At 43.3% G+C, this 25,462-nt stretch overlaps 1 protein-coding gene across 3 annotated transcripts in view; it reads left to right on the top strand.

Moving 5' to 3' along the window:
* The first annotated feature begins 1,906 nt into the window (after positions 1-1,906).
* The window catches only part of st6galnac3 (ST6 (alpha-N-acetyl-neuraminyl-2,3-beta-galactosyl-1,3)-N-acetylgalactosaminide alpha-2,6-sialyltransferase 3), a 278,305-nt gene continuing 254,749 nt past the window's right edge, over positions 1,907-25,462 (top strand). For all 3 annotated transcript variants that reach the window (XM_087990259.1, XM_043698678.2, XM_087990258.1), the window contains exon 1: positions 1,907-2,286. In XM_087990259.1, the coding sequence (XP_087846385.1) occupies positions 2,269-2,286 (18 nt within the window). In that variant the 5' untranslated portion in view covers positions 1,907-2,268. The remainder of the gene's footprint in view (positions 2,287-25,462) is intronic.

Raw genomic sequence — 25,462 nt, 5'->3', positions numbered from 1 at the left:
CTCACAACTCCACAATCTAGACAGACACACACACACACAGACACAAAGACCCACATGCACACATATACATATATTTTGTGCAGTGAATTTGTACTTGCAGAGTTACATTGTACTTTGCTCAAAAACGGCATGAATTCATGTAAAACTCTGTTATCTCACTTTTTACATTGGAATCAATCTAAACATCATGTCATTGACAGAGAACACAGGGGGCTAACACCTTCAACATATTGGGTAAAAACAATGACTGCAGATGCTGGAAACCAGATTCTGGATCAGTGGTGCTGGAAGAGCACAGCAATTCAGGCAGCATCCGAGGACTCGGATGCTGCCTGAATTGCTGTGCTCTTCCAGCACCACTGATCCAGAACCTTCAACATATTGTCTAGCTAACACCCATTGTTACAGTTAACCTGAGAATGCAAGTTTTAAAAAAAGGTTTTGTGATTTACACATGAAAGAAGTGAAACTATCATGGTATTCAAACAGATGAAAGACTCAACAGACTATCAAGGTATTTTTCAATATATAATTTCAGTTACATCACACTGTAAATTTTTGCTATAAATTCTGTGCCTTACAATTGTGTCCTCCACAATCACCTGATGAAGGAGCTTCGCTCCGAAAGCTAGTGTGCTTCCAATTAAACCTGTTGGACTATAACCTGATGTTGTGCGATTTTTAATTTTGTGTTTTGAAGATTACCTCAGGGTTCAATATAACACAGAGAGTGTGACCACTCAGATTCTGCATGAGGTCAGTTGCCACAAAGGAGGGTGGAATTGATAGCTGAGGAATGGAGTTTGTAGCAGGCATGGAAAGCAGTGACCACAATGATTTCTGTTTTCACCTGGAGATCTTCAGGGATCTATTCTTGGCCCTCTCAACGAGGGACACACAAACTGACCTCTACCCTCCCCACTCGCAGCTCAACATTGGCCACAATGTGCCAACTTGCTCCAATCCAACTCTGGGAATGCCGACACCACTGTTTACGAGTATTGATCCCAAAAGCCCCTTCCCACACCACTGTCTCCATTCTCACCCTCGGCATGGTCAGAAGTTGAAGCACATTCCCTCAGTTTGCCACCTTATTTGAAGTGTCAGGTCAAATCTCCATACCATCCACAAGACTGTCCATCTCTGTAAATCTCAGTTTTCTCAGCCCTTACATCAGCTCATCAACAGTTGAAGTCCTCATCACACCCTTCCTGCTCTTTGAGATTTGACTCAGTACAACACTTAACGCCTTCAACATATTATCTAGCTAACACCAAAATTGTTACAGTTAACCTGAGAATGCAAGTTTTAAAAAAAAGGTTTTGTGATTTACACATGAAAAAAGTGAAACAATCATGGTATTCGAACAGATGAAAGACTCAACAGACAATCAAGGTATTTTTCAATGTATAATTTCAGTTACATCACACTGTAAGGTGCTACACATGGGCACAGAGGGATTCAAACTCAAGCAAGCCAAAACCTAAAATGCCAGGCTGGACCAGAGAAGGGGTGAAGTTTAGATTGGCACAGTTAACAGGTGATGGGGAGGGCAGTGTTGGCATGGTCAGATTTGGAAACATTTGCTACTTAGAAGCATGGAAAATAGGAGAGGGAGTAGGTCATTCAGCCCTTCCAGCCTGCTCCAACATTCAATATAATCACAGCTGGTGATTCAACGAAAACTGAAAATGCTGCAAAAGCTCAGCAGGTCTGGCAGCATCTGTGGAGAGAAATCAGAGTTAACGTTTCGGGTCCAGTGACCCTTCCTCAGAATCCAACTCAGTCCCCCGTTCCCGTTTTCTCTTCATATCCCTAAAATCTCCTTCTTGAAACAATTCAAAATTTCGGCCTCGACCACTTTCTGTTCCTGGCTGGACCCGGGGTTTGTGCTGAGATTCCCAGATTTGGAAAAGACTGACATCAGAGTGAAGAGAATTCCTTATTTAAAACAGAGATGCTAACGGGCAGGAATCAGGGGCGTGTTTGGGGGTTGCTACCCCAGGATCCTGGAGCGACATGTGAGTCATGTGATCCGAGACAGTATTTAACCTGACTTCAAGCCAGAAGGAGGAGGGAAGGGAAGTGAAGTGACAGCGCTTTTGGGTAAGGAGGGAACAAAATGCTAACAGATTTCAGCTCTATCATCTCGCCAGTTGTTCAAGCAGCAGCAGCAGCAGCAGCAGTGAGCTCAATTCACAGCTTTGGGATCTCTGGGTTGGAATTGTGGCTGGAGGGGAGAGATATCCTTCTCTCCGATGTTGTGCAATGTCCCGTTTCGACAAGGTAAAATCATTGTGTCTGTGAGTCGTTTACGCTTGAGCAGCCCGGGAGACTGAAGCCTCTTCGTTCAACTCTCGCCGTAACTTGGCGACTGGTTGCTCATCGATTCTGCGCGGCTTCTTTCCTCCCATCCGAGCCGGCTTCTCCCTCCGATACAGCAGCTGTGAGAGAGCAGAAAGGGCCATTGCCTTGCAATGCAGGGAGGCCCCCGTTGTCGGGCTGTTTTGCTGGGGCTGAATCCTTTCAAAGAAATTGTTTTGTGTCTGTCTCACAAGGGGAAGGGGTAGGCAGGAATCCAGCATTGTGCTTTCACCTCCAGAGTTTGACTGTCTGCATCTGGCTGCAGTTAACTTTTAGTGCAGACTTTAAAAACCAGGAAAACTTGATTCACATAGATCTGCCTGGTTTTAAACACTTCAGAACACTTCGTGCCCCAGTGGAACTGTTTTTCTGCTGGTGCAACGGGTTCGTATTTTGTTTCAGGCTTCCCTCGAGCAAATCTGAAAGTTTTGTGCTATTTCAATCGCTACATTAATTTGTTTCCCTTTATCGTAGACCATAAGAGAAAGGAACAGAAATAGGCCATTCAGCCCGTTGAGTCTGCCCCATCATTCAATCATGGCTGATATATTTCTCCTCCCCATTCCCCTGCTTTCTTCCTGTAATCCTTGATCCCCTTAATGACCAAGAGCCAATTTTTCTCTCTTTTAAATACACACTCAAATGATTTGACCTCCGCAGCCCTCTGTGGCAGAGTCCTGCAGAATTTGCCACCCTCAGGCTGAAGAAATTCATCCTCATCTCAGTTCTGAGGGGTCGTCCCTTCCCTCTGAAGCTGTCCCCTCTTGGTCCTAGTCTCTCCTACCAGTGGAAACATCTTCCCCAAGCCCAATTTGGGTCTCTCAGTACTCGTAAGTTTCAATCCTCTGTTCAAATTCCAACGAGTACAGACCCAGAGCCTTAACCACTCCGCCATTGTCGCCATGTTAATGTTTCCAGTCAAGCGTTTGCTTTGGGCCCGTTGTATCAATGTAGGTGGTCTACAACAAATTGTTGGTCATCATCACTCCTCGAAACTTGATGCTCTCTACCTTTGACCTCCACCCTCCATCTTGCTTCATAGAGCATTAGAACATAGAACAGTACAGCACAATACCAAGCATTTATCTTGACCAAGATCAACCTAACTTGCACACCCTTCAATTTACTGCCGCCCATATGCTTGTCCACGTCGCTTAACTGTCCCTAATGTTTCTGACTCTACTACCACTGCTGGTAGTGCATTCCACACATCCACCATTCTGTGTAGAGAACCTACCTCTGACATCTCCACTCTACCTTCTTCCAATCACCTTAAAATTATGACCCCTCGTTACAGCCATTTCTGCCCTGGGGAAAGTTCCAGGATGAGTGTGGGGTCAGGGAGATGGTATCTGCTCTGGACCTGTTGTGCTGGTAGGCGATTTGCAAGGGATCAAGGCATTCCTGGAGGCTGGAGTTGATATGAGCCTTGACTAACCTCTCAAAGCACTTCAGAATGATGGAGATCACAGCCAATGGGCGGCAATCATTGAGGCATGCTGCATGAGTTTTCTTTGGTATCAGGATAATGATGATTGTCTTCAGATCGTAGTAAGGAGAGGCTAAAGGTGTCAGTGAATACTCCCACCAACCGTTCTACACAGAAACTGCGTGCACGGCAAAGGACTCCATCTGGGCCCATCACTTCTCTTGCTGTTGCCGAGTTTCATGATGACACTCTCTCTTAGTTCACACTAACATGGCTTTTCTTAGCACTTGTCAATTGCTGGAGGCTTTTGATGAGTGAAGGGCAATTTTGAATGAGTTTGTGGAGGAATGTGGAATATGGGGAAGAGTATTGTCTGCCTCCCTCATCATACATTTTGAAAGGAGAGACATTTCCAAGGATTGGTCTCCAGGGGAACATTGGTTTTATCTGGGAAAGTGGTGGTGAGATCAAATATTAGTCCTGAATTTATTTGCCGGTGGGGCCATATGGAGGAGCTGTTGGCCTAGTGGTGTTATCGTGGGTCTATTAATCCAGAGATCTAGGTTCAAATCCCACCAAGGCCAATGGTGAGGTTTGTATATAATAATTTTTTTAAAATCTGGAATTAAAGAGTCTAATGATGGCCATGAATCCCTAGTTAATCATCAAGAAAAACCTATCTGGGTCTCCAGAGAAGGAAACTGCCATCCTTACCTGATCTGACTGACATGTGATTCCAGACCCACAGTATAAGTGCTGACTCTTAACTGCCGTCTAGGTAATTAGGGATGGGCAATAAAATATCATTAGCCAGTGACTTCCTCATCCCATGAATGGATAACAAAAAAAAGCTGTAAAGAGCTGAATTCCTTGTATCCTTGTCGGACTGACTGAGCTGGTGTATCACACAGGTCTCGATTCCGTATGGGATACAATCAGTTTTTGATTTCGAGAGGAGGTATCTCTGACCTGAGGACATAGAAAAGCGATTAGAAACAGTTAAAATAGGCCATTCATCCCTTCCAGCCTGCTTCAGCATTCAGTATGACCAGGGTTAATCATCCCTATTTGCCCCTTTCTCTCCATAGTCTTTGATCCCTTTAATCCTAAGAACTATATCTAACTCCTTCTTTGATGTTTTGGCCTCACCTCCTTTCTGTGCCAGAGAATTCCACAGGCACCCCACCTTCTAGATGAAGAAATTTCTCTTTACCTCAGTCCTAAATCCCTACCCACCTCTCCAACCTGGTGTGACCCAAATCTGTCACTTTTTTTGCTTCAAGTTCCCCACCACAATGATGACCTTTCGTCAGAACTGATAAATGTTAATGATAAAAGGTAACATTGCCATAGACTTACTGGATCACTGGGCTACTCTCTCTCATGTGTGAGAGAGAGAGAGAGAGAGAGAACTGGAGGTGGTTTAATCTGGGGGGGGGGGTGCACCATACCTTGGGGGAGGGGAGAGGTTGAAAAGGAATGACTTTATGGTAACCTCAGCCAATGCATTAAGTAAGCAAAGTCAGATGAAAGGGAGTGGGGGAATGGCAGTAGGGAAAAAAGAAGTGTGTTGATTGGAGTGATTCAGTAACAAAAGGGATTCAGCTACAGCGGAGATTAGGGAGTGCTAAAGCCGCAAAAAACAAAGCGTTCCAGAAAAGAAGTGAATCCAGAATACCCAGGAGGAAAGCCAAAAACAAGAGATGAGGTGGAAACAAAAACAGTAGTTGCTGGAAAAGCACAACAGGTCTGGTAGCATCTGTGAAAAAAAGATTATGAAGTCCTGAAGAAGGCTTATGTCCGAAACGTTGACTCTCTTGCCCCTCAGATGCTGCCTGACCTGCTGTGCCTTTTCCAGCACCACGCTTGACCAACTCTGTGAAGAGAAATCAGAGTTAACGTTTCGGAACTGTTTCTGAGGAAGGGTCAGCAGGACCTGAAACGTTAACTCTGATATCTCTTCACAGATGCTGCCAGACCTGCTGGGCCTTTCCAGCAACTTCTGTTTTTGTTTCTGAGTTACAGCATCCGCAGTTCTTTCGGTTTTTGGATAATCTGGAAAGTTGTTGAACCTGTGGAGAGACTGTTTGTTTTTGCCTGAATTCTTTGTTGACCAGAGCTGAAACTGAAAACAGTAAATCCATGTGTGCAGCATCTGTGCCAGTGCTGAGCCTGAAATATTTCAGCTCCCCTGTACAACAGGGCCGTTTGTCTGTCCTGGGAGGAGATTGCAGTCCATGGCCACGTTCTGGCCGTCTTGTATTTAACTGCAGTATTAACTGATAGTGTGATGATATGGAGATGCCGGTATTGGACTGGGGTGAAAATGTGTTGCTGGAAAAGCGCAGCAGGTCAGGCAGCATCCAAGGAACAGAAGAATCGACGTTTCGGGCATAAGCCCTTCTTCCTGAAAAAGGGCTTATGCCCGAAACGTCGATTCTCCTGTTCCTTGGATGCTGCCTGACCTGCTGCGCTTTTCCAGCAACACATTTTCAGCTCTGATCTCCAGCATCTGCAGTCCTCACTTTCTCCATTGGACTGGGGTGGACAAAGTTAAAAATCACACAACCAGGTTGTAGTCCAACTGGTTTATTTGGAAGCACTAGCTTTTGGAGCGCTGCTGAGTCATCAGGTGGTTGTGGAGGTTTCGGAGCGGCGCCGAAAGCTGTTGCTTCCAAATAAATCTGTTGGACTATAACCTGGTGTTGTGATTTTTTTTTTAACCTGATTGTCTGAGAACAGGATTGCATATCTATTGTCAAGCAGTGAACTGGCGATTTTCTGTAAAGTGGGTTCTGTGATTGGGATTGCTGCCAATGGTGTTTATAAAGTCCTTAAGCTAATGGAAATGACGTAACGTATCATGAGTGCAATCTGACAAGCTCCACTTTCCTAACTGAGAAGGCAGGCCAGGCCTCAGCTTAACATTTCATTCCAATGGTAACACCACCCAACGGTGCAACTCTCCCTCGGTATTGCACTGAAAGCGTCAGCCTAGAGTTTACACTCCAGTCTGAGCAGCAGGACTTAAACCACAAAACTCCTGGTTCAGAGGAAACAGCGCTCCCCACTGAGCCACATTTGGCAAACATATGCTTCCTGATTATAAAAACTGATTCAGAATTTCCAAACCCGTGTCTTACATTCTTGAGCTCATGATAGCAGGATACAATACATGTGGGTTTTGGTCAGGTGCTCACATGGTAAAAGTAAAATTAAAGGGATGAACTATGAATATGCATTAGCACATAATTAAAATAAATTAGTTTAAGAGTGATTTTTCATTTCCATTACCGAAAGGAAAATATTTAGTGCTATTGCGAATGAACAGAGTAGTGAGATTAAGAACAAAGAAAATTACAACACAGGAACAGACCTTTCAGCCCTCCAAGCCTGCGCTCTACCACCTGATGAAGGACCGTTCCTCCGAAAGCTAGTGTGCTTCCAATTAAACCTATTGGACTATAACCTGGTGTTGTGTGATTTTTAACTTTGTACACCCCAGTCCAACACCTGCATCTCCAAATCCTGACCCAGATCCTCTATCTAACCCTGTCGCCTATTTTCTAAGTATCCCTCTGCTCCTGCCCATTCATTCATTACATAGAACATAGAACAATACAGTGCAGTACAGGCCCTTCGACCCTCCATGTTGCGCCACCCTGGCATACTAATCTGAAGTCCATTCCACCTACACCATGTATGTCCGTATTCCTGTCCAATGACGACTTAAGTGCACTTAAACTTGGCAAATCTACTACAGTTGCAGGCAAAGCATTCCATACCCTTAATACTCTCTGAGTAAAGAAACTACCTCTGACATCTGTCTTATACCTATCTCCCCTCACTTTAAAGTTGTGTCCCCTCGTGTTTGCTGTCCCCATACTTGGAAAAAGGCTCTCCCTGTCCACCCTATCTAACCCTCCGATTATCTTGTATGTCTCTATTAAGTCACCTCTCAATGACTCTTTCAAAGAGCTGCTTCAGGCTTGATAGGCTGAATGGCCACCTTGTATGCTCTATTGTTCTTTGATTCTATGATCTTTCATTCACTTATTTGATGCACAGATGGGCTCGCTTTCGACAATTAGAACTGTATAGAGGTAATGGTTCAAAACTCTGGGGAAGCTGTTTAGAACTGGTCTCACTGAGGTCCCTTGGGCTCACTGTCTATCTTTTTACATGTATCAGGATCAGGAAGGCATTATTTATTTATTTGCCTCCAAACTGGAAAATTATATGTTTGATTCCAACTCCAGGACTTGCGGTTTAATTTAATCTGATTTAAAATGCTTAAAATGTCATCTTAATTCATTGTAATAACTTAGAAGGACCAGGAAAGGAAAATGGGATGAATTTCAATCTTAGGAGTTTGTAAAACTTCAGAAGAACATAAGAGAAAATCTCAGCAGATCAGGCAGCATCTGTTAGGAGAAAAAAGAGCTGACGTTTTGAGTCTAACTCACCTTTTGTCAAAGCTAAAAAAGGGGGAGAAATAGGAAGGTATTTATACTAGGCTGAGAGAAGGTGTGTCATCCAAGGCGCCAGACACTCATTTCAGATTAAGCAGCGTTTCACTTGTACCTCTTTCAATTTGGTCTATTGCATTTGTTGCTCCCAGTGTGGTCTCCTCTATATCGGAGAGACAAAACGCCGACTGGGTGATCGCTTTGCTGAGCACCTTCGGTCTGTACGCAATCAGATCCCGGACCTTCCTGTGGCTTGCCACTTCAACACACAATCCTGCTCCCATGCCCACATGTCTGTCCTTGGCCTGCTGCAATGTTCCAGTGAAGCTCAACGCAAACTGGAGGAACAGCATCTCATCTTCCAACTTGGCACGTTACAGCTTTCGATCTCAACATTGAATTCAACAACTTCAGATGATTGTCCCAGCTCGACCCCTCTGTTTTCATTCTGCTCCGTAATTTACTTGTATTTCATTTATTTTTATTGTTTCACTTTTCTGTACCTCTTATTTCTTGATTGTCTCTCTTTCTCTCTCTCCCCACTTTCTCATCACCTTTTTCCTCTCCTCTTTCCTTCTTTGCTACCCATCTCCCCTGTTTTCCACTTTGCCTCTGCTTCACCCATTCCCCACCCCCCCCACATATTTTGTCACATCGCACTGACTTCAGCCTTGGTCATTCACAGCTCCTAATCTCCCTATAAATCATGATTTGGAGATGCCGGTGTTGGACTGGGGTGTACAAAGTTAAAAATCACACAACACCAGGTTATAGTCCAACAGGTTTAATTGGAAGCACACTAGCTTTCGGAGCAACGCTCCTTCATCTGATGAAGGAGCTTTGCTCCGAAAGCTAGTGTGCTTCTAATTAAACCTGTTGGACTATAATCTGGTGTTGTGTGATTTTTAACTTTAATCTCCCTGTAATCTCTCTATACACTGTCATTATCACCTCTTTATTGCTACCTTTCCTTCTGGAGCCATGACTCACCTTCTCTCAGCCCAGTATAAATACCTCCCTATTTCTCCCCCTTTTTTTAGCTTTGACACAGGGTCAGTTAGACTCGAAATGTCAGCTCTTTTCTCTCCTTACAGATGCTGCCAGACCTGCTGAGATTTTCCAGCATTTTCTCTTTTGGTTTCAGATTCCAGCATCCGCAGTAATTTGCTTTTATTCAGAAGAACATACCTTTTCAAATAACTTACAGTAGATCTTTTTTAACTGACCATCCAGAGTCAAAATCAAGGACCAAGCAATGGTTAATTGGTGTTAATATCGAGCTCTGCTGGACCATTTATTAACATTTCATAATTTTCATAATTGGCCTGGTTAGCACTGTGCACACCTTGACTTTAAGCTTGATTAGAGTCAGAAGATTGATTACCACCTCCATCATTTGCTCTTTGAATCTTGGCCTGCAGATAGGCAAGCTTTCTGTCTGCTGTTGAATGATAAGACCAAATATTGCTGACTCCCTGAGATAAAGCTGTCATGGTTAAAACTACATACAAAACATAAGCACACAAAACGTTCCTTGATTATTTTTTTTAGCGAGCAGCTCCCTGAAGCAGAGATTAAGAGGGCTGAGGTGTTAATGGATGTGCTTAGAAACACATACAGTTGGTGTCCACTGTAAATAAAAATGCTGGGATTAATTACACACAGGATCAGAAATTCAGCTTGAGTTTGAATCAGAGTGTTGGCTCCATATTTTCAGAACGTAATTTTGGGAGAGGACAGGTGCAGTTGAAGGGAAAGAGTATCGTGTAGAAGCCTATGGGGACACTGTGTGTTTAAAATGTGGAAAAGTTTTGACAAAAACAGGTGGAGGGAAAATCTACGTTGTGGAGCTGATGTTTCAGCTAAGAGCTAAGAAACAGATTAAGAGGAGATTTACTTGCAGTGTTTAAAGTCATGATATTTAGATGAAATAAATAGAGGAACTATCCGACATAGTGAAAACTTTGATAGCAAGTACTAGTTAAGTTCAAGAGCGAGATTGGAAGATTTCTAGTTACTAATATCAAGAGATTCAGGATAATGTGGGAATAGGGTGTTGAGATAGATCTTCAGCTATGATCTAGAATGGCTGAGTAGACATGAGGGGCAGAATGGCCTAATCCTGCTCCCATGTTCTTATGGATTTGCGATAGCACCAAGATGACATGATGAGAAAGTTATTTGATAGAGGGTTTGGAATGAGCTGCCTGATTTGGTAGTGGAAGCAAATTCAGTCAAAACTCCAGAGGTAACCGGATTAAAAAGCTGAGAAAAATTGTGGGGATATGGGGTGAGAGCAGGGAAGTGGTGCTATCCTGATGGCAAAGTTGATGGGCCAAGTAATGGAAATGTGTTGCTGGAAAAGCGCAGCAGGTCAGGCAGCATCTAGGGAACAGGAGAATCGACGTTTCGGGCATTAGCCCTTCTTCAGGAATGATGGGCCAAGTGACCACCTCCTGAGCTCTACTGCCTAGTATTCCCCTACATTCCTGATCAGGTGTTACATGCTTTAACTGGAGAGATGGGTGAAGTAGCCAGCTGAATAAGTGGCAATAGACAATAGGTGCAGGAGTAGGCCATTCAGCCCTTCGAGCCTGCACCGCCATTCAATATGATCATAGCTGATCATTCCTAATTAGTATCCTCTTCCTGCCTTATCTCCATAACCCTTGATTCCACTATCTTTGAGAGCTCTATCCAACTCTTTCTTAAATGAATGCAGAGACTGGGCCTCCACTGCCTTCTGGGGCAGAGCATTCCACACAGCCACCACTCTCTAGGTGAAGACGTTTCTCCTCGTCTCTGTCCTAAATGGTCTGCCCCGTATTTTTAAGCTGTGTCCTCTGGTTCGGCACTCACCCATCAACGGAAACATGTTTCCTGCTGCCAGAGTGTCTAATCCTTTAATAATCTTGTGTCTCAATCAGATCCCCTCTCAGTCTTCTAAACTCAAGGGTATACAAGCCCAGTCGCTTCAGTCTTTCAGTGTAAGGTAATCCCGCCATTCCAGGAATTGACCTCGTGAACCTACGCTGCACTCCCTCAATAGCCAGAATGTCTTTCCTCAAATTTGGAGACTAGAACTGCACACAGTACTCCAGGTGTGGTCTCACCAGGGCCCTGTACAGCTGCAAAAGCACCTCTTTCCTTCTATACTCAATCCCTCTTGTTATGAAGGTCAGCATGCTATTAGCCTTCTTCACTACCTGCTGTACCTGCATGCTTGCCTTCATTGACTGGTGTACAAGAACACCCTGATCTCTCTGTACTTCCCTTTACCTAAATTGATTCCATTAATGTAGTAATCTGCCTTCCTGTTCTTGCCACCAAAGTGGATAACCATACATTTATCCACATTAAACTGCATCTGCCATGTATCTGCCCACTCACCTAACTTGTCCAGGTCACCCTGTAATCTCCTAACAGCCTCATCACATTTCACCCTACCACCCAGCTTTGTAAAATCAGCAAATTTGCTAATGTTATTGCTGATACCATCTTCTATATCATTAACATATATTGTAAAAAGCTGCGGTCCCAGCACGGATCCCTGCGGTAGCCCACTGGTCACTGCCTGCCATTCCGAAATGGAGCCGTTTATCACTACTCTTTGTTTCCTATCAGCCAACCAATTTTCAATCCAATCTAGTACTTTGCCCCCAATACCATGCGCCTTAATTTTACTCACTAACCTCCTGTGTGGGACTTTATCAAAAGCTTTCTGAAAGTCCAGGTACACTACATCTACTGGATCTCCCTCGTCCATCTTCAGAGTTACATCCTCAAAAAATTCAAGAAGATTAGTCAAGCATGATTTCCCCTTCATAAATCCATGCTGACTCTGTCCTATCCTGTTACTACTATCCAGATGTGCCGTAATTTCATCCTTTATAATAGACTCCAGCATCTTTCCCACCACTGAGGTCAGACTAACTGGTCTATAATTTCCTGCTTTCTCTCTCCCACCTTTCTTAAAAAGTGGTATAAAATTAGCCACCCTCCAATCCTCAGGAACCTATCCCGAATCTATCGAACTCTGGAAAATAATCACCAACGCATCCACGATTTCTCGAGCCACCTCCTTCAGTACCCTGGGATGCAGACCATCAGGCCCCGGAGACTTATCAACCTTCAAACCTAACAGTCTCTCCAACACCAAATCCTGGCAAATATAAATTTCCTTAAGTTCAGGTCCTTCAGCCACTGTTACCTCAGGGAGATCGCTTGTGCCTTCCCCAGTGAACACAGATCTGAAGTACCCATTTAATTCCTCTGCCATTTCTTTGTTCCCCGTAATATATTCCCCTGTTTCTGTCTTCAAGGGCTCAATTTTAGTCCTAACCATTTTTTCGCCTTGCACATACTTAAAAAAGCTTTTACTATCCTCCTTTATATTATTGGCCAGTTTACCTTCGTACCTCATTTTTCCTCTGCGTATTTTCTTCTTAGTAATCCTCTGTTGTTCTTTAAAAGCTTCCCAGTCCTCAGTTTTCCCACTTATCTTTGCTATGTTATATTTTTTCTCTTTTAACTTTATATGTTTCTTAACTTCCCTCGTCAGCCATGGCCGCCCATGCCTACTCCTGGGATCTTTCTTCCTTTTAGGAATGAACTGATCCTGCAACTTCTGCATTATACACAGAAATATCCGCCATTGTTCCTCCACGGTCATCCCTGCTAAGGTATTGCACCATTGAACTTTGGCCAGCTCCTCCCTCATAGCTCCATGGTTCCCTTTATTCAACAGAAGTACTGTCACTTCCGACTGTACCCTCTCCCTCTCAAATTGCAGATTGAAGCTTAATGTATTATGGTCACTACTTCCCAATGTCTCCTTCACTTCGAGGTCTCTGACCAATTCTGGTTCGTTACACAATACCAGATCCAGAATTGCCTTCTCCCTGGTCGGCTCCAGCACCAGCTGCTCTAAGAATCCATCTCTGAGGCACTCCACAAAGTCTCTTTCTTGAGGTCCAATACCATCCTGATTCTCCCAGTCTACCTGCATGTAGCGGTGTTGCAATAGAAAATCTGCCTGCCAGAATGCTGGTCCCTAACCTATTAAGGTGCAAAAACCGTCTCTTTTGTAGAATTTATGCTTACCACAAAATATACCCCAGTGATCCAAGAACTTAAATCCTTGCTTCCTGCACCAGTTCCCCAACCACACGTTCAAGTCTCCCTGTTTCTGGCCACACCAGCCCGAGGAACTGGGAGCAAACTGGAGATAACCACCTTGGGCGTCCTGCTTTTCAGCCTTCTTCCTAGTTCTCCGAAGTCCCGCTGTAGTATGTTCCTCCTCTTCTTCCCGACATCATTTGTGCCGACATGTACCACCACAAGTGGCAACTTGTGAACATAACTGGCAATGACATCAGAGTCTGAGAAGGAGTGAATGAGAGAGGCAGGGGAGAAATAACGTACCAACATCTGAAGGTTGACACAAAGTACCTGAGGCTGCAGAGACCTTATACACTCAGGAAGCAAGAACTATGCAATTATCATTAAAATGGTTGTATTGCCAACAGCCTTAACACAAACTCGGTAAAGCACGGCAACTAAGGCTTTTGGAATGTATTCCCTTCAGTAATTGACAATTAGCCACAACTCTTAAAATGATTTATAATTCATGTTTTACATCTGCTTGGGTAAAATACAAATACTTCAAATTTCAAAGAGCAAATAGGAAGTGCTTTGTGCATTTGCCTGGAAATTTAATATAAAGGAGTTGACCAGTGAATGTGAAGTCAAGCATTTTCCTGGTTCTATGTTAGCCATGAATACAAGAGAAATGTTTAAAAGGTATTTTCAGCAGATGAGAACGACCTTGTAAAGGGATGGCTACTTCAGCCTTAGTTGCAGGCAATGGCCTTTGCCTCTCTCTTAAAAGTGATTCATCTGATCAAAGACTCTACCCTTCCCAGTCAGTTACTTCCCTTGTGATGGATTGAAATATTTCTGGTCATTTGTAGAACAGTTTGTTTAAATTAAGGTAGATTAGGTTGCCATAGTAATTGTGGATACGTTGGTTGCTTTCTTTCAAAACACTGTACAATCTGGAACATTCTGAACTAATTAAAGTCATAGTCATAGTCATACAGTTGTACAGCATGGAAACAGACCCTTCAGTCCACCTTATCCATGTCAACCAGATATTCTAAACCAATCTAGCCCCATTTGCCAGCACTTGGCCCATATCCCTCTTAAACCCTTACTATTCGTATACCCATCCAGATGCCTTTTAAATGTTGTAATTGTACCAACCTCCATCACTTCCTCTGGCAGCTCATTCCATGAACACATTACCCTCTGCATGAAAAAGTTGCCCTTTAGGTCCCTTTTAAATCTTTCCCATCTCACCTTAAACCTATACCCTCTTGTTGTGGACTCCCCTACCCTGGGAAAGAGATCTTAGCTATTCATCCTATCCATGCCCCTCATGATTTTATAAACTTCTATAGATTTGTCCCTCAGCCTCCGATGCTTTAGGGAAAGCAGCCCAGTATATTCAGCCTCTCCCTGGAACTCAAACCCTCCACCCCTGGCAACACCCTTGTAAATCTTTTCTGAATCCTTTCAAGTTACACAACATCTTTCTTATAGCAGGGAGACCAGAATTGAACTCAGTACAGTTAGACAATCCTTTATCTAAAATTCTGAAATCCGAAAAGTTCCAAAGTCCGAAGGTTTTTTGTGAAGTGTTTTTCTCATTAACAAGGTTGTTCAGGGTGCAAACAGTTCACCTAAGTCGGCACCACTTGATGCGTGTCACTCAGATACGACGTGGTGGGGGGGTGGGGGGGCGCCGTGGCCCAGCACTGGCAGGCCTCAATTCTCTCTCAAGGCCCATTTTACTGAGTGAGCCTGCTCCTCTGGTAAGATTTTTTTTAAAAATTCACCATCAAACTGTCACTTATTCTGAAATTCGAAAAATTCCGAATTCTGAAAAACCAGCTGGTCCTGAGCATTTCGGATAAAGGATTATGCACCCGTATTCCAAAAGTGGCCGAGTAAATGTCTTGTCCAGCTGCAGCATGACCTCCCAACTCCTATGCTCAGTGTTCTGACCAATAACAGCAAGCATACCAAAAGCCTTATTCACTATCCTGTCTACCTGCGATTCTAGTTTCAAGGAACTATGAACATAAGGGGGCACAAATGTAACCCCAGAAATTACAGACTGGCTTGACTAACATCAGTGATGATCTATGATGATCAATAACTCACTCAGTTCCACAACTGGTCAATTAACACACCTATAAACGACTTTGTGTCCAACATGCAAACAACTGTTTATGGTATGTTAAAGCGCTGGGTTGGCAGACCGATTCGCCCAGAAGTAGGAAAACTTCTTGGCAATCAAAAGAATCCAACAACCTTAGAGTTTGCATAAGGTTTACATACATTAATCATCTAGGAGAAGGTGAGGACTGCAGATGCTGGAGATCAGAGCTGAAAAACGTTTTGCTGGAAAAGCACAGCAGGTCAGGCAGCATTCATGAAGCAGGAGAATCGATGTTTCGGGCATAAGCCCTTCAGGAATTCCTGAAGAAGGGCTTATGCCCGAAACGTCAATTCTCCTGCTCCTTGGATGCTGCCTGACCTGCTGTGCTTTTCCAGCAACACATCTTTCAGCTTACATTAATCATCATCAGACATGGAGCATGATTGCATAGTTAGGACCAATCAATAATTATAATTACTTCATGGGTAGTAATTTGAACCAATGATATCAATTGCGTTGTAATGGCTTATGTCACCTTTTCACAGTTTGCAAAATGTGGTTTCATATTTCATCGACTAGACTCGCAGTTTGCAGGTGTCGTTAGTGTCTCCTTATCTCACAGCTTGCAAATGTGGTTAGTTATTTATATAGCTTTTAAGGACTAACTGTAGGATTCACATATAGGGAACCATTTTGTCCTATCTCCCAACCGTTATTTCTGTTTTTTTTTATTGGAATCACATCAGTCTGCGGTTTCTTGTTTCTGACTAGTTCAGAGCAATTTCATTTAGTAGTGCAGAAGCTCTTTTGTGCATTTTGCAGAAGCCATTTTGTGCAGCTCCTTTATCCATTTTGTCCTACCTCCCAGAGGCCCATTTCCTCATCAGTAGTCAGAGGATTTTGGAGTCTATTGCAAAGGATGTGATAACAGGGCACTTTAAAAATATAAACAGGATTACATGAAGGCAACATGGGTTTATGAAGGGGAAAGCCACTAAAATTTCTTTGAGGTCCTAAATGTTCGAAGTGGTGAGGGAGAACTAGTGAATGTGGTGTTTTTCATTTTCAGAAAGCTTTAGAAGAAGTTCCACAGAAAAGGTTGATGTGCAAAGCCAAAGCACAGGTAATATACTGACAAGGATTGGGAATTGTTTAGCAAACAGGAAAAAGATAGAAAAAAAGAAATTGGTAATTTTCAGAGTGCTGACAAGGGAAACACTGGCTATCAATTATTTCAATCAAGGGATCAAATGCAACATTCCTAAGTCTTTGCAAAGCCATTAGGAATGCCAAGAGGCAATAACAGACTAAACTAGACTCCCAGACTAACTACACAAACACACATCGTATAGTGCTTACACCAAAGTGAAGCTGAGTAGAATCACTGACAATGATGTCCCCCACCCCACCCTACCCCAATGAGCTCAATGCATTCTCTGCTCATTTTGAACAGAAGGTCAGTGAAATGGTGTACTGGCCCCGACAGCCTCAGATGTACCTGTACCCACAGTCACCACTGCAGACGTTAGATCGGCCCTCTTGAGAGTGAACTCACAGTAAAATTTGGTTGTGAGCATAAGAGGTATAGTTAGTAAGTTTGCAGATGACACCAAAATTGGAGGTGTAGTGGACGGTGAAGAAGGTTACCTCCGATTACAACAGGATCTTGATCAGATGGGCCAGTGGGCTGAGAAGTGACAGATGGAATTTAATTTAGATAAATGCGAGGTGCTGCATTTTGGGAAAGCAAATCTTAGCAGGACTTATAACTTAATGGTAAGGTCCTAGGGAGTGTTGCTGAACAAAGGCACCTTGGAGTGCAGGTTCACAGCTCCTTGAAAGTGGAGTTACAGGTATATAGGATAATGAAGAAGACATTTGGTATGCTTTCCTTTCTTGGTCAGAGTGTTGAGTACAGGAGTTGGGAGGTTGTGTTGCGGCTATACAGGACATTGGTGAGGCCACTGTTGGAATATTGCGTGCAATTCTGGTCTTCCTATCGGAAAAATGTTGTGAAACTTGAAAGGGTTCAGAAAAGATTTACAAGGATGTTGCCAGGGTTGGAGGATTTGAGCTATAGGGAAAACACCAGTGCTGTTTTCCATGGAGCGTTGGAGGCTGAGGGGTGACCCCATAGAGGTTTATAAAATCATGAGGGGCATAGGTAGGATAAATAGACAAAGTCATTTCCCTGGGTTGGGGGAGTCCAGAACTAGAGGACATAGGTTTAGGGTGAGGGGGGAAAGATATAAAAGGGACCTAAGGGGCAACTTTTACACGCAGAGGGTTGTACGTGTATGGAATGAGCTGCCCGAGGAAGTGGTGCAGGCTGGTGCAATTGCAACATTTAAAAGGCATCTGGATGGGTATATGAATAGGAAGGGTTTGAAGAGATATGGGTCAGGTGCTGACAGGTGGGACTAGATTGGGTTGGGATATCTGGAGGGCATGGCAAGTTGGACTGAAGGGTCTGTTTCCGTGCTGTACATCTGTGACTCTAATTGATTAGGTCCCAGGGATTTATCCATCTTTGTGTTTTAAGACCTCTAGTATCTGCTCTTCCATAGTATGGACACTTTCAGCAATCACTATTTATTTCCTTCGCCACAGTAAATACTGACACAAAATTCTTGTTCCGTAACTCACCCGTGTCCTGTAGTTCCATACGTAGATGGCTTTGTTGATCTGTAAGGGGCCCAATTCCTTCCCTAGTTACTCTTTTTTTTTCCCCCTTAATGTCTTTGGATTCTCCTTAACACTATTTGCCAATGGTCTCTGTTTTCCCCCCTTTGCCATCTGGATTTCCCTCTTAAGGATTGACCATACAGGTAGATGAGTAAACCGGTTGATGTGGCGAATATAGATTTCAGCAAGGCATTCAATAAGTTTCCCCACAGTAGGCTTTTGTACAAAATGCAGGGGAATGAGATTGTGGGAGCAGTTTGGATCAGTAATTTTCTTGCTGTAAGAAGACAGAGGATGGTGGTTGATGGAACATGTTCATCCTGGAGTCCAGTTAATAGTGGTGTACTGCAAGGGTCGGTGTTGGGTCCACTGCTGTTCGTCATTTTTATAAACGACCTGGATGAGGGCGTAAAAGGGTGGGTTAGTAAATTTGCAGACGACACTAAGGTCAGTGGAGTTGTGGATAGTGATTAAGGATGTTGTAGGTTACAGAGAGACATAGATAAGCTGCAGAGCTGGGCTGAGAGGTGGCAAGTGGAGTTTAATGCAGACAAGTGTGAGGTGATTCACTTTGGTTGGAGTAACCGGAATGCGAAGTACTGGGCTAATGGTAAGATTCTTGGTAGTATAGATGAGCAAAGAGATCTGTGTTCAGGTACACAGATCCTTGAAAGTTGCCACCCAGGCTGACAGGTTGTTAAGAAGGCACACAGTGTTTTAGCTTTTATTAATCGAGGAATCGAGTTCCTGAACCATGAGGTTATGCTACAACTGTACAAAACTCTGGTGCGGCCACACTTGGAGTATTGTGTACAGTTCTGGTCACCGCATTATAAGAAGGATGTGGAAGCTTTAGAAAGGGTGCAGAGGAGATTTACCAGGATGTTGCCTGGCATGGAGGGAAGGTCTTATGAGGAAAGGACTTGAGGCTGTTTTCGTTGGAGAGAAGAAGGTTGAGAGGTGACTTAATAGACATATAAGATAATCAGAGGGTTAGATAGGGTGGACAGGGAGAGCCTTTTTCCAAGTATGGTGACGGTGAGCATGAGGGGGCATATCTTTAAATTGAAGGGTGATAGATATCGGACAGATGTCAGAGGTAGTTTCTTTACTCAGAGTAGTAAGGGTATGGAATGTTTGCCTGCAACGGTAGTAGATTCGCCAACTTTAAGTACATTTAAGTCGTCATTGGACAAGGAATAGTGTAGGTTAGATGGGCTTCAGATTGGTATGACTGGTCGGTGCAACATCGAGGACTGAAGGGCCTGTACTGCGCTGTAATGTTCTATGTATACACTTACTGCACCTGTACTCTTTTAGGGATTCACTTGATCTCAGCTGTCTCTATATATGAAAAATGTCATCTTAATCTTGACCGGACCCTCAATTTCTCTAGTCATCCAGCATTATCTACACCTACAGGCTTTGCCCTTCATCCTAACCTGAACACCCTGCCTCTGAGCTCTCCTTATCTCCTTTTTGAAGGCCTCCCACTTTCCAGCCATCCCTTTACCTGTGTATAGCCTCTCAGGAATCAGCTTTTGAAAGTTCTTGCCTAATACCGTCAAAATTGATGCTGAAAATAAATGTTCTCCTGTTTCTTGTGATGGATGAGGCCAGCTAGCTCAGTGATTAGAAAACTCAGAAAACAAGGCTGATGAAAAGAAAGAAATGACCATTGCTGTTCTGAAAATAGCTCCACGTCAAAGTGGAACATCAACAAATTGGCACAGGGTCACTAGACTGTCAAAGGGGACAATGGTGGATTGAATCATCGTCCTCTAGACAACATTGTACCGACGAGAAAGAAATCCTGCTTGGCCACAATTCCTCCACTATGAAAAAAAGCAGAAGCTTCCAACAAAGAGTGACATTCACAGAGTGGTTTAAACGTGTTCATTCTCTGTCAGAAAGTCATAGAAAAGTCTTTAAGTCCTTCAATCCTGTTCCACCAGTCAATGAAGTTACAATAATCGGTGACCTCATTCCTTTGTTGTCCCAAATGCAAAGCTTCCCAAAATGTAGGCCACACTGAAGTCATGAGCTGAACCTTTGAGGTCACGAGGTCTGGGACAATAATGGCTGCCATAGCCCTCTCACTGAGTACTAACAGCTGCAAAGCTCCTTTAGATTCTCATCTTTATTGAAATATTGAATGTGGCTGAACTGGTCAAGCCTATTCCCATCCAACACCTGGAGTTAAAAGCCCTACAATCACAAAACTCTTCAACCCATTCCATCCCATTCTCGTTGGTCTCCTCCAACACTGCTCTCCAGGACTTCGGGTCAGTCATGACCCAAAATGGGGCCAAAGTTCGGGAAACACTGCCTTAATGTCTTTTACCTCATAAAAAAACTATCAATCTCGAATTTAAAATTAACAATTTATCTGGCATCAATTGCCATATTTTGGAAGACAGCTTCAAACTTCTATTAATCATTTATGGGAGGCTTTCCTAATCTCCCCCCCCTTTAAAGAACTGGCTGGACATTTTTAGACAATTGTTTCTAGTCCTAGATTCCCTGACCTGTGAAAATCATTTCCCTGAATCCATTCCCCAGAATATCTTGAAAACTTTGATCAAATCACCTCAGAGTTATCTAAATTCAGGAAACAGAATCCTATTTCCCTGAGATTTAATGCTTGGAGTCCTGGTATCATACTGGTTTGTTTATAATGTACTTACTTTCAAAGACTATGTATCCTTCCCAAGGTATGGTCTCAGTGAGCTGCTCCTAATGCTTCAGAAGTGCTCTAACCAGGGCTTTGTATAATCGAAGTATGTAATCTACACTCTTGTATTCTAGTCCTCTTGATACATAGGCCTGTATTCTGTTTGCATTTTTGATTATTGTCAGCACCTATTTGTGACATTTTAAGGATTTGTGTACATGAATCTCCAAGTCCCTTTTGAACTTTATTATTCCATTTCAATATTTAGAAAGCAGTGTTTGTGTTTTTACACCTAATGTGGCTGAATTCATATTTTCCAACACTGAAATGCACGTGCCACAGTTTTATCTCTTCACATAATTTCTTTGGAAACTTCCTGAAAAGTTACAATATTGTCTATCCTGTGTTGTCAGAATGCTTTTGATTAGGTGGCCTTCTGTGCTGTTGTCGATGTCTTTAGAGTCCTAGAGATGTACAGCACGGAAACAGACCCTTCAGTCCAACTCATCCATGCCAACCAGATATCCCAACCCAATCTAGTCCCACCTGCCAGCACCCAGCCCATATCCCTCCAAACCCTTCCTATTCATATACCCATCTAAATGCCTCTTAAATGTTGCAATTGTACCAGCCTCCACCACTTCCTCTGGCAGCACATTCTATTCGTACCACCCTCTGTGAAAAAATAGTCCCATAGGTCTCTTTTATATCTTTCCCCTCTCACCCTAAACCTATGGCCTCTAGTTCTGTACTCCCACACCCCAGGGAAAAGACTTTGTCTATTTATCCTATCCATGTCCCTCATAATTTTGTAAATCTCTATAAGGTCACCCTCAGCCTCCGATGCTCCAGGGAAAACTACCCCAGCCTGTTCAGCCTCTCCCTATAGCTCAAATCCTCCAACCCTGGCAACACCCTTGTAAATCTTTTCTGAACTCTTTCAAGTTTCACAACATTTTTCCAATAGGAAGGAGACCAGAATTGCACACAATATTCCAACAGTGGCCTAACCAATGTCCTGTACAGCCGCAACATGACCTCCCAACTCCTGTACTCAATACTCTGACCAATAAAGGAAAGCATACCAAACACCTTCTTCATTATCCTATCTACCTGCACCTCCACTTTCAAAGGCTATGAACCTACTCTCCAAGGTCTCTTTGTTCAGCCACACTCCCTAGGACCTTGCCGTTAAATGTATAAGTCCTGCTAAGATTTGCTTTCCCAAAATGCAGCATCTCTCATTTATCTGAATTATATCCATCTATCACTTCTCAGCCCATTGGCCCATCTGATCAAGATCCCATTGTAATCTGAGGTAACCCTCTTCACTGTCCACTACACCTCCAATTTTGGTGTCATCTGCAAACCTACTAACTGTACCTCTTATGCTCGCATCCAAATCATTTATATAAATGACACAAAGTAGAGGACCCAGCACCAGTCCTTGTGGCACTCCACTGGTCACAGGCCTTCAGTCTGAAAACAACCCTCCACCACCACCCTCTGTCTTCTACCTTTGAGCCAGTTCTGTATCCAAATGGCTAGTTCTCCCTGTCTTCCATGAGATCTAACCTTGCTAATCAGTCTCCCATGTGGAACCTTGTTGAAAGCCTTACTGAAGTCCATATAGATCACATCTACGTTCTGCCCTCATCAATCCTCTTTGTTACTACTTCAAAAAACTCAATCAAGTTTGTGAGACATGATTTCCCACGCACAAAGCCATGTTGACTATCCCTAATCAGTCCTTGCCTTTCCAAATACATGTACATCCTGCCCCTCAGGATTCCCTCCAACAACTTGCCCACCACCGAGGTCAGGCTCACTGGTCTATAGTTCTCTGACTTGTCCTTACCATCCTTCTTAAACAATGGCACCACATTTGCTAACCTCCAGTCTTCCAGCACCTCACCTGTGACTATTGATGATACAAATATCTCAGCAAGAGGCCCAGCAATCACTTCTCTAACTTCCCAAAGAGTTCTAGGGTACACCTGATCAGGTTCTGGGGATTTATCCACCTTTACCCATTTCAAGACACCCAGCACTTCCTCCTCTGTAATATGGACATTTTTCAAGATGTCACTATCTATTTCCCTACAGTCTATATCTTCCATATCCTTTTCCACAATAAATACTGACGCAAAATACTCATTTAGTATCCCCCACTTTCTGCGACTCCACACAAAGGCCTCCTTGCTGATCTTTGGGGGACCCTATTCTCTCCCTAGTTATCCTTTTGTACTTAATGTATTTGTAAAATCTCTTTGGATTCTCCTTTAATTCTATTTGCCAACTGATTGGTTGTCAAGTAGATTTCGATTGATAGAATGGAGGATGTACCAATTAATAATGATTGAGAATCAACTGTCCGTCTTTGTTTAAACTTTAATTATCCCTTACTAATTAATGTTCAATCTCTCTGATCAGCAGAAAATTTCAAGATATTCAGTCACTTTATCTTTCTTTGTTTGACCCATCAATTTTCCAATAGCAGATGTTAAGCTAATGGATCCATCACTGACAGTCGTGCAATAGATGTAGAGAACCTGAATATTAGTGAAAAATGGCATTTTATCAAATTTATATCTTTCATTTGTTTACATTTTAAACCAAGCAGGTTAAAGCTGAATGGTCAAGGCATTTTCATGAGAATGGCTGTTAGTTATTTTGTTGAGTTGAAACACACACTAAGTGTGTACAAGTTCTTTCCCCTGTTTAATGATTAATGTAGCTTCCAGTATACGACAATCAAGCTGCTTGGTTTATCTGCTTTCTGATCAGAGATGTTCCTACACATTCACGAGCGGGTGGAACTTGAATCCAGGCCTCCTGCTATAGAGATAGGGACACTAGCACTGCATAAGAACCCTCTTAACCTGCTTATTTTTAAAATATAATTGTCGAATTATTTTATTATTTTAGACTTCAGTTATTGCTTCACCTATGTCATGAATTATGATTGCTTGTATTGTCATCACCATTTGACAATAGTCACCATGATAACTGTTTAATCAACAATTACAGATATAGGGTGACATTGTGGCTCAATGGATAATACTGCTGCCCTACAGCGCCATCGACCTGAGTTCAATTCCAGCCTCGGGCGACTGTCTGTGTGGAGTTTGCACATTCTCCCCGTGTCTGTGTGGGTTTCCACCAGGTGCTCCAGTTTCCTCCTACAGTCCAAAGATGTGCAAGTTAAGTGGATTGGCCATGCTAAATTGCCCTGCAGTGTCCAGTGATATGCAGACTGGGTGGGTTAACGATAGGAAATGCAGGGTTATAGTGATAGGTTAGGGAGGTAGGTGTGGGTGGGATGCCCCTAGGAGGGTCAGTGTGGATTCTTGGGCTAAAAGGTAAAAACAATAACTGCAGATGCTGGAAACCAGATTCTGTATCAGTGGTGCTGGAGGAGCACAGCAATTCAGGCAGCATCCAACGAGCAGCGAAATCGACGTTTCGGGCAAAAGCCCTTCATCAGGAATAAAGGGCTTTTGCCCGAAACGTCGATTTCGCTGCTCGTTGGATGCTGCCTGAATTGCTGGATTCTTGGGCTGAATGGCCTGCTTTCACACTTGTGATTCTACTCAATGTTAGGACATATCTCTGAAGCAGGTGGGATTTGAACCAGGGTCCCCTAGCTCAGAGGTAAGAGCATTACTACTATACCATGACAGCCCAACCTCCACTTGTCTTAATTTACCTAAATCTTAATGGTGCTTGGTTTATCAAGCACAATGGAGCAATTTTCCTACTAGCAAAATAACCATGACTCTTTCTTTGTTTCCACTAACTACCACCAGTAATCGCCCATGCAGCCAAGTAAATCTTTACAAGCAAAGCCCATTATGGGCAATTATGGGTTTGAGATATAAAAATAGTCAGGAAGGACTGGGACTTTCTCACTGGAATGTTGGAGGTTGAGGGGTCTCCTCATTGGGATTTATGAAATCATGAGGGTTACAGATATGGTGAATGACAAGGATCTTTTCTCTAGGGTGGGGGAGTTCAAAACTAGGGGGGGCATATTTTTAAGGTGAGAGGAGAAAGATTTAAAAAGGGCATGAAGGGCAATGTTTTTACACAGGGAGTGGTTTGTGTGTGGAATGAACTACCAGAGGAAGTGGTGGATGCAGGTACAATAACCACGTTTAAAAGACATTTGGATAAGCTCATGAAAAAGAAAAGTTTGGAGGGATATGGGCCAGGAGGAGGCAAGTGGAACTAGTTTAGTTTGGGATTATGGCCAGCATGGACTGGTTGGACCGAAGGGTCTGTTTCCATGCTGTATGATTCTACGAATCTATAAACCACCAAAGGCGAGGCAGGGAGGTTAGGGGAGGGGGGATGCTGGTAGAAAAGGGAAGGGGCTAAATGAAAATGGAGTTGGAGGAGGAAGTAAAGCACTATATCCCCTGCGGGGCCCACCTCTCGTCTCTTCTCTCTTTAAAGGCACCGAGCGTATTGATGGACACAGCGTGCTCCCCCTCCACTGACATCTGGACATGAACATGACCATGGAAGAGGGGCGGGGTGCTTGTTTAAAATTTTATTTAAAATTAATGTCTGCTTGCCTTTTTCACAATTGAAACAGAGATTGGTAGCTAATG

Source organism: Chiloscyllium plagiosum, unplaced genomic scaffold (genome assembly GCF_037043375.1).
Source record: "Chiloscyllium plagiosum isolate Xiang-an unplaced genomic scaffold, Cpla_swu_hap1 HiC_scaffold_9, whole genome shotgun sequence".
Classification (NCBI taxonomy): domain Eukaryota; kingdom Metazoa; phylum Chordata; class Chondrichthyes; order Orectolobiformes; family Hemiscylliidae; genus Chiloscyllium; species Chiloscyllium plagiosum.
Note: the sequence above shows the minus strand (reverse complement) of the source record. Positions and strands in the feature narration are given on the sequence as shown.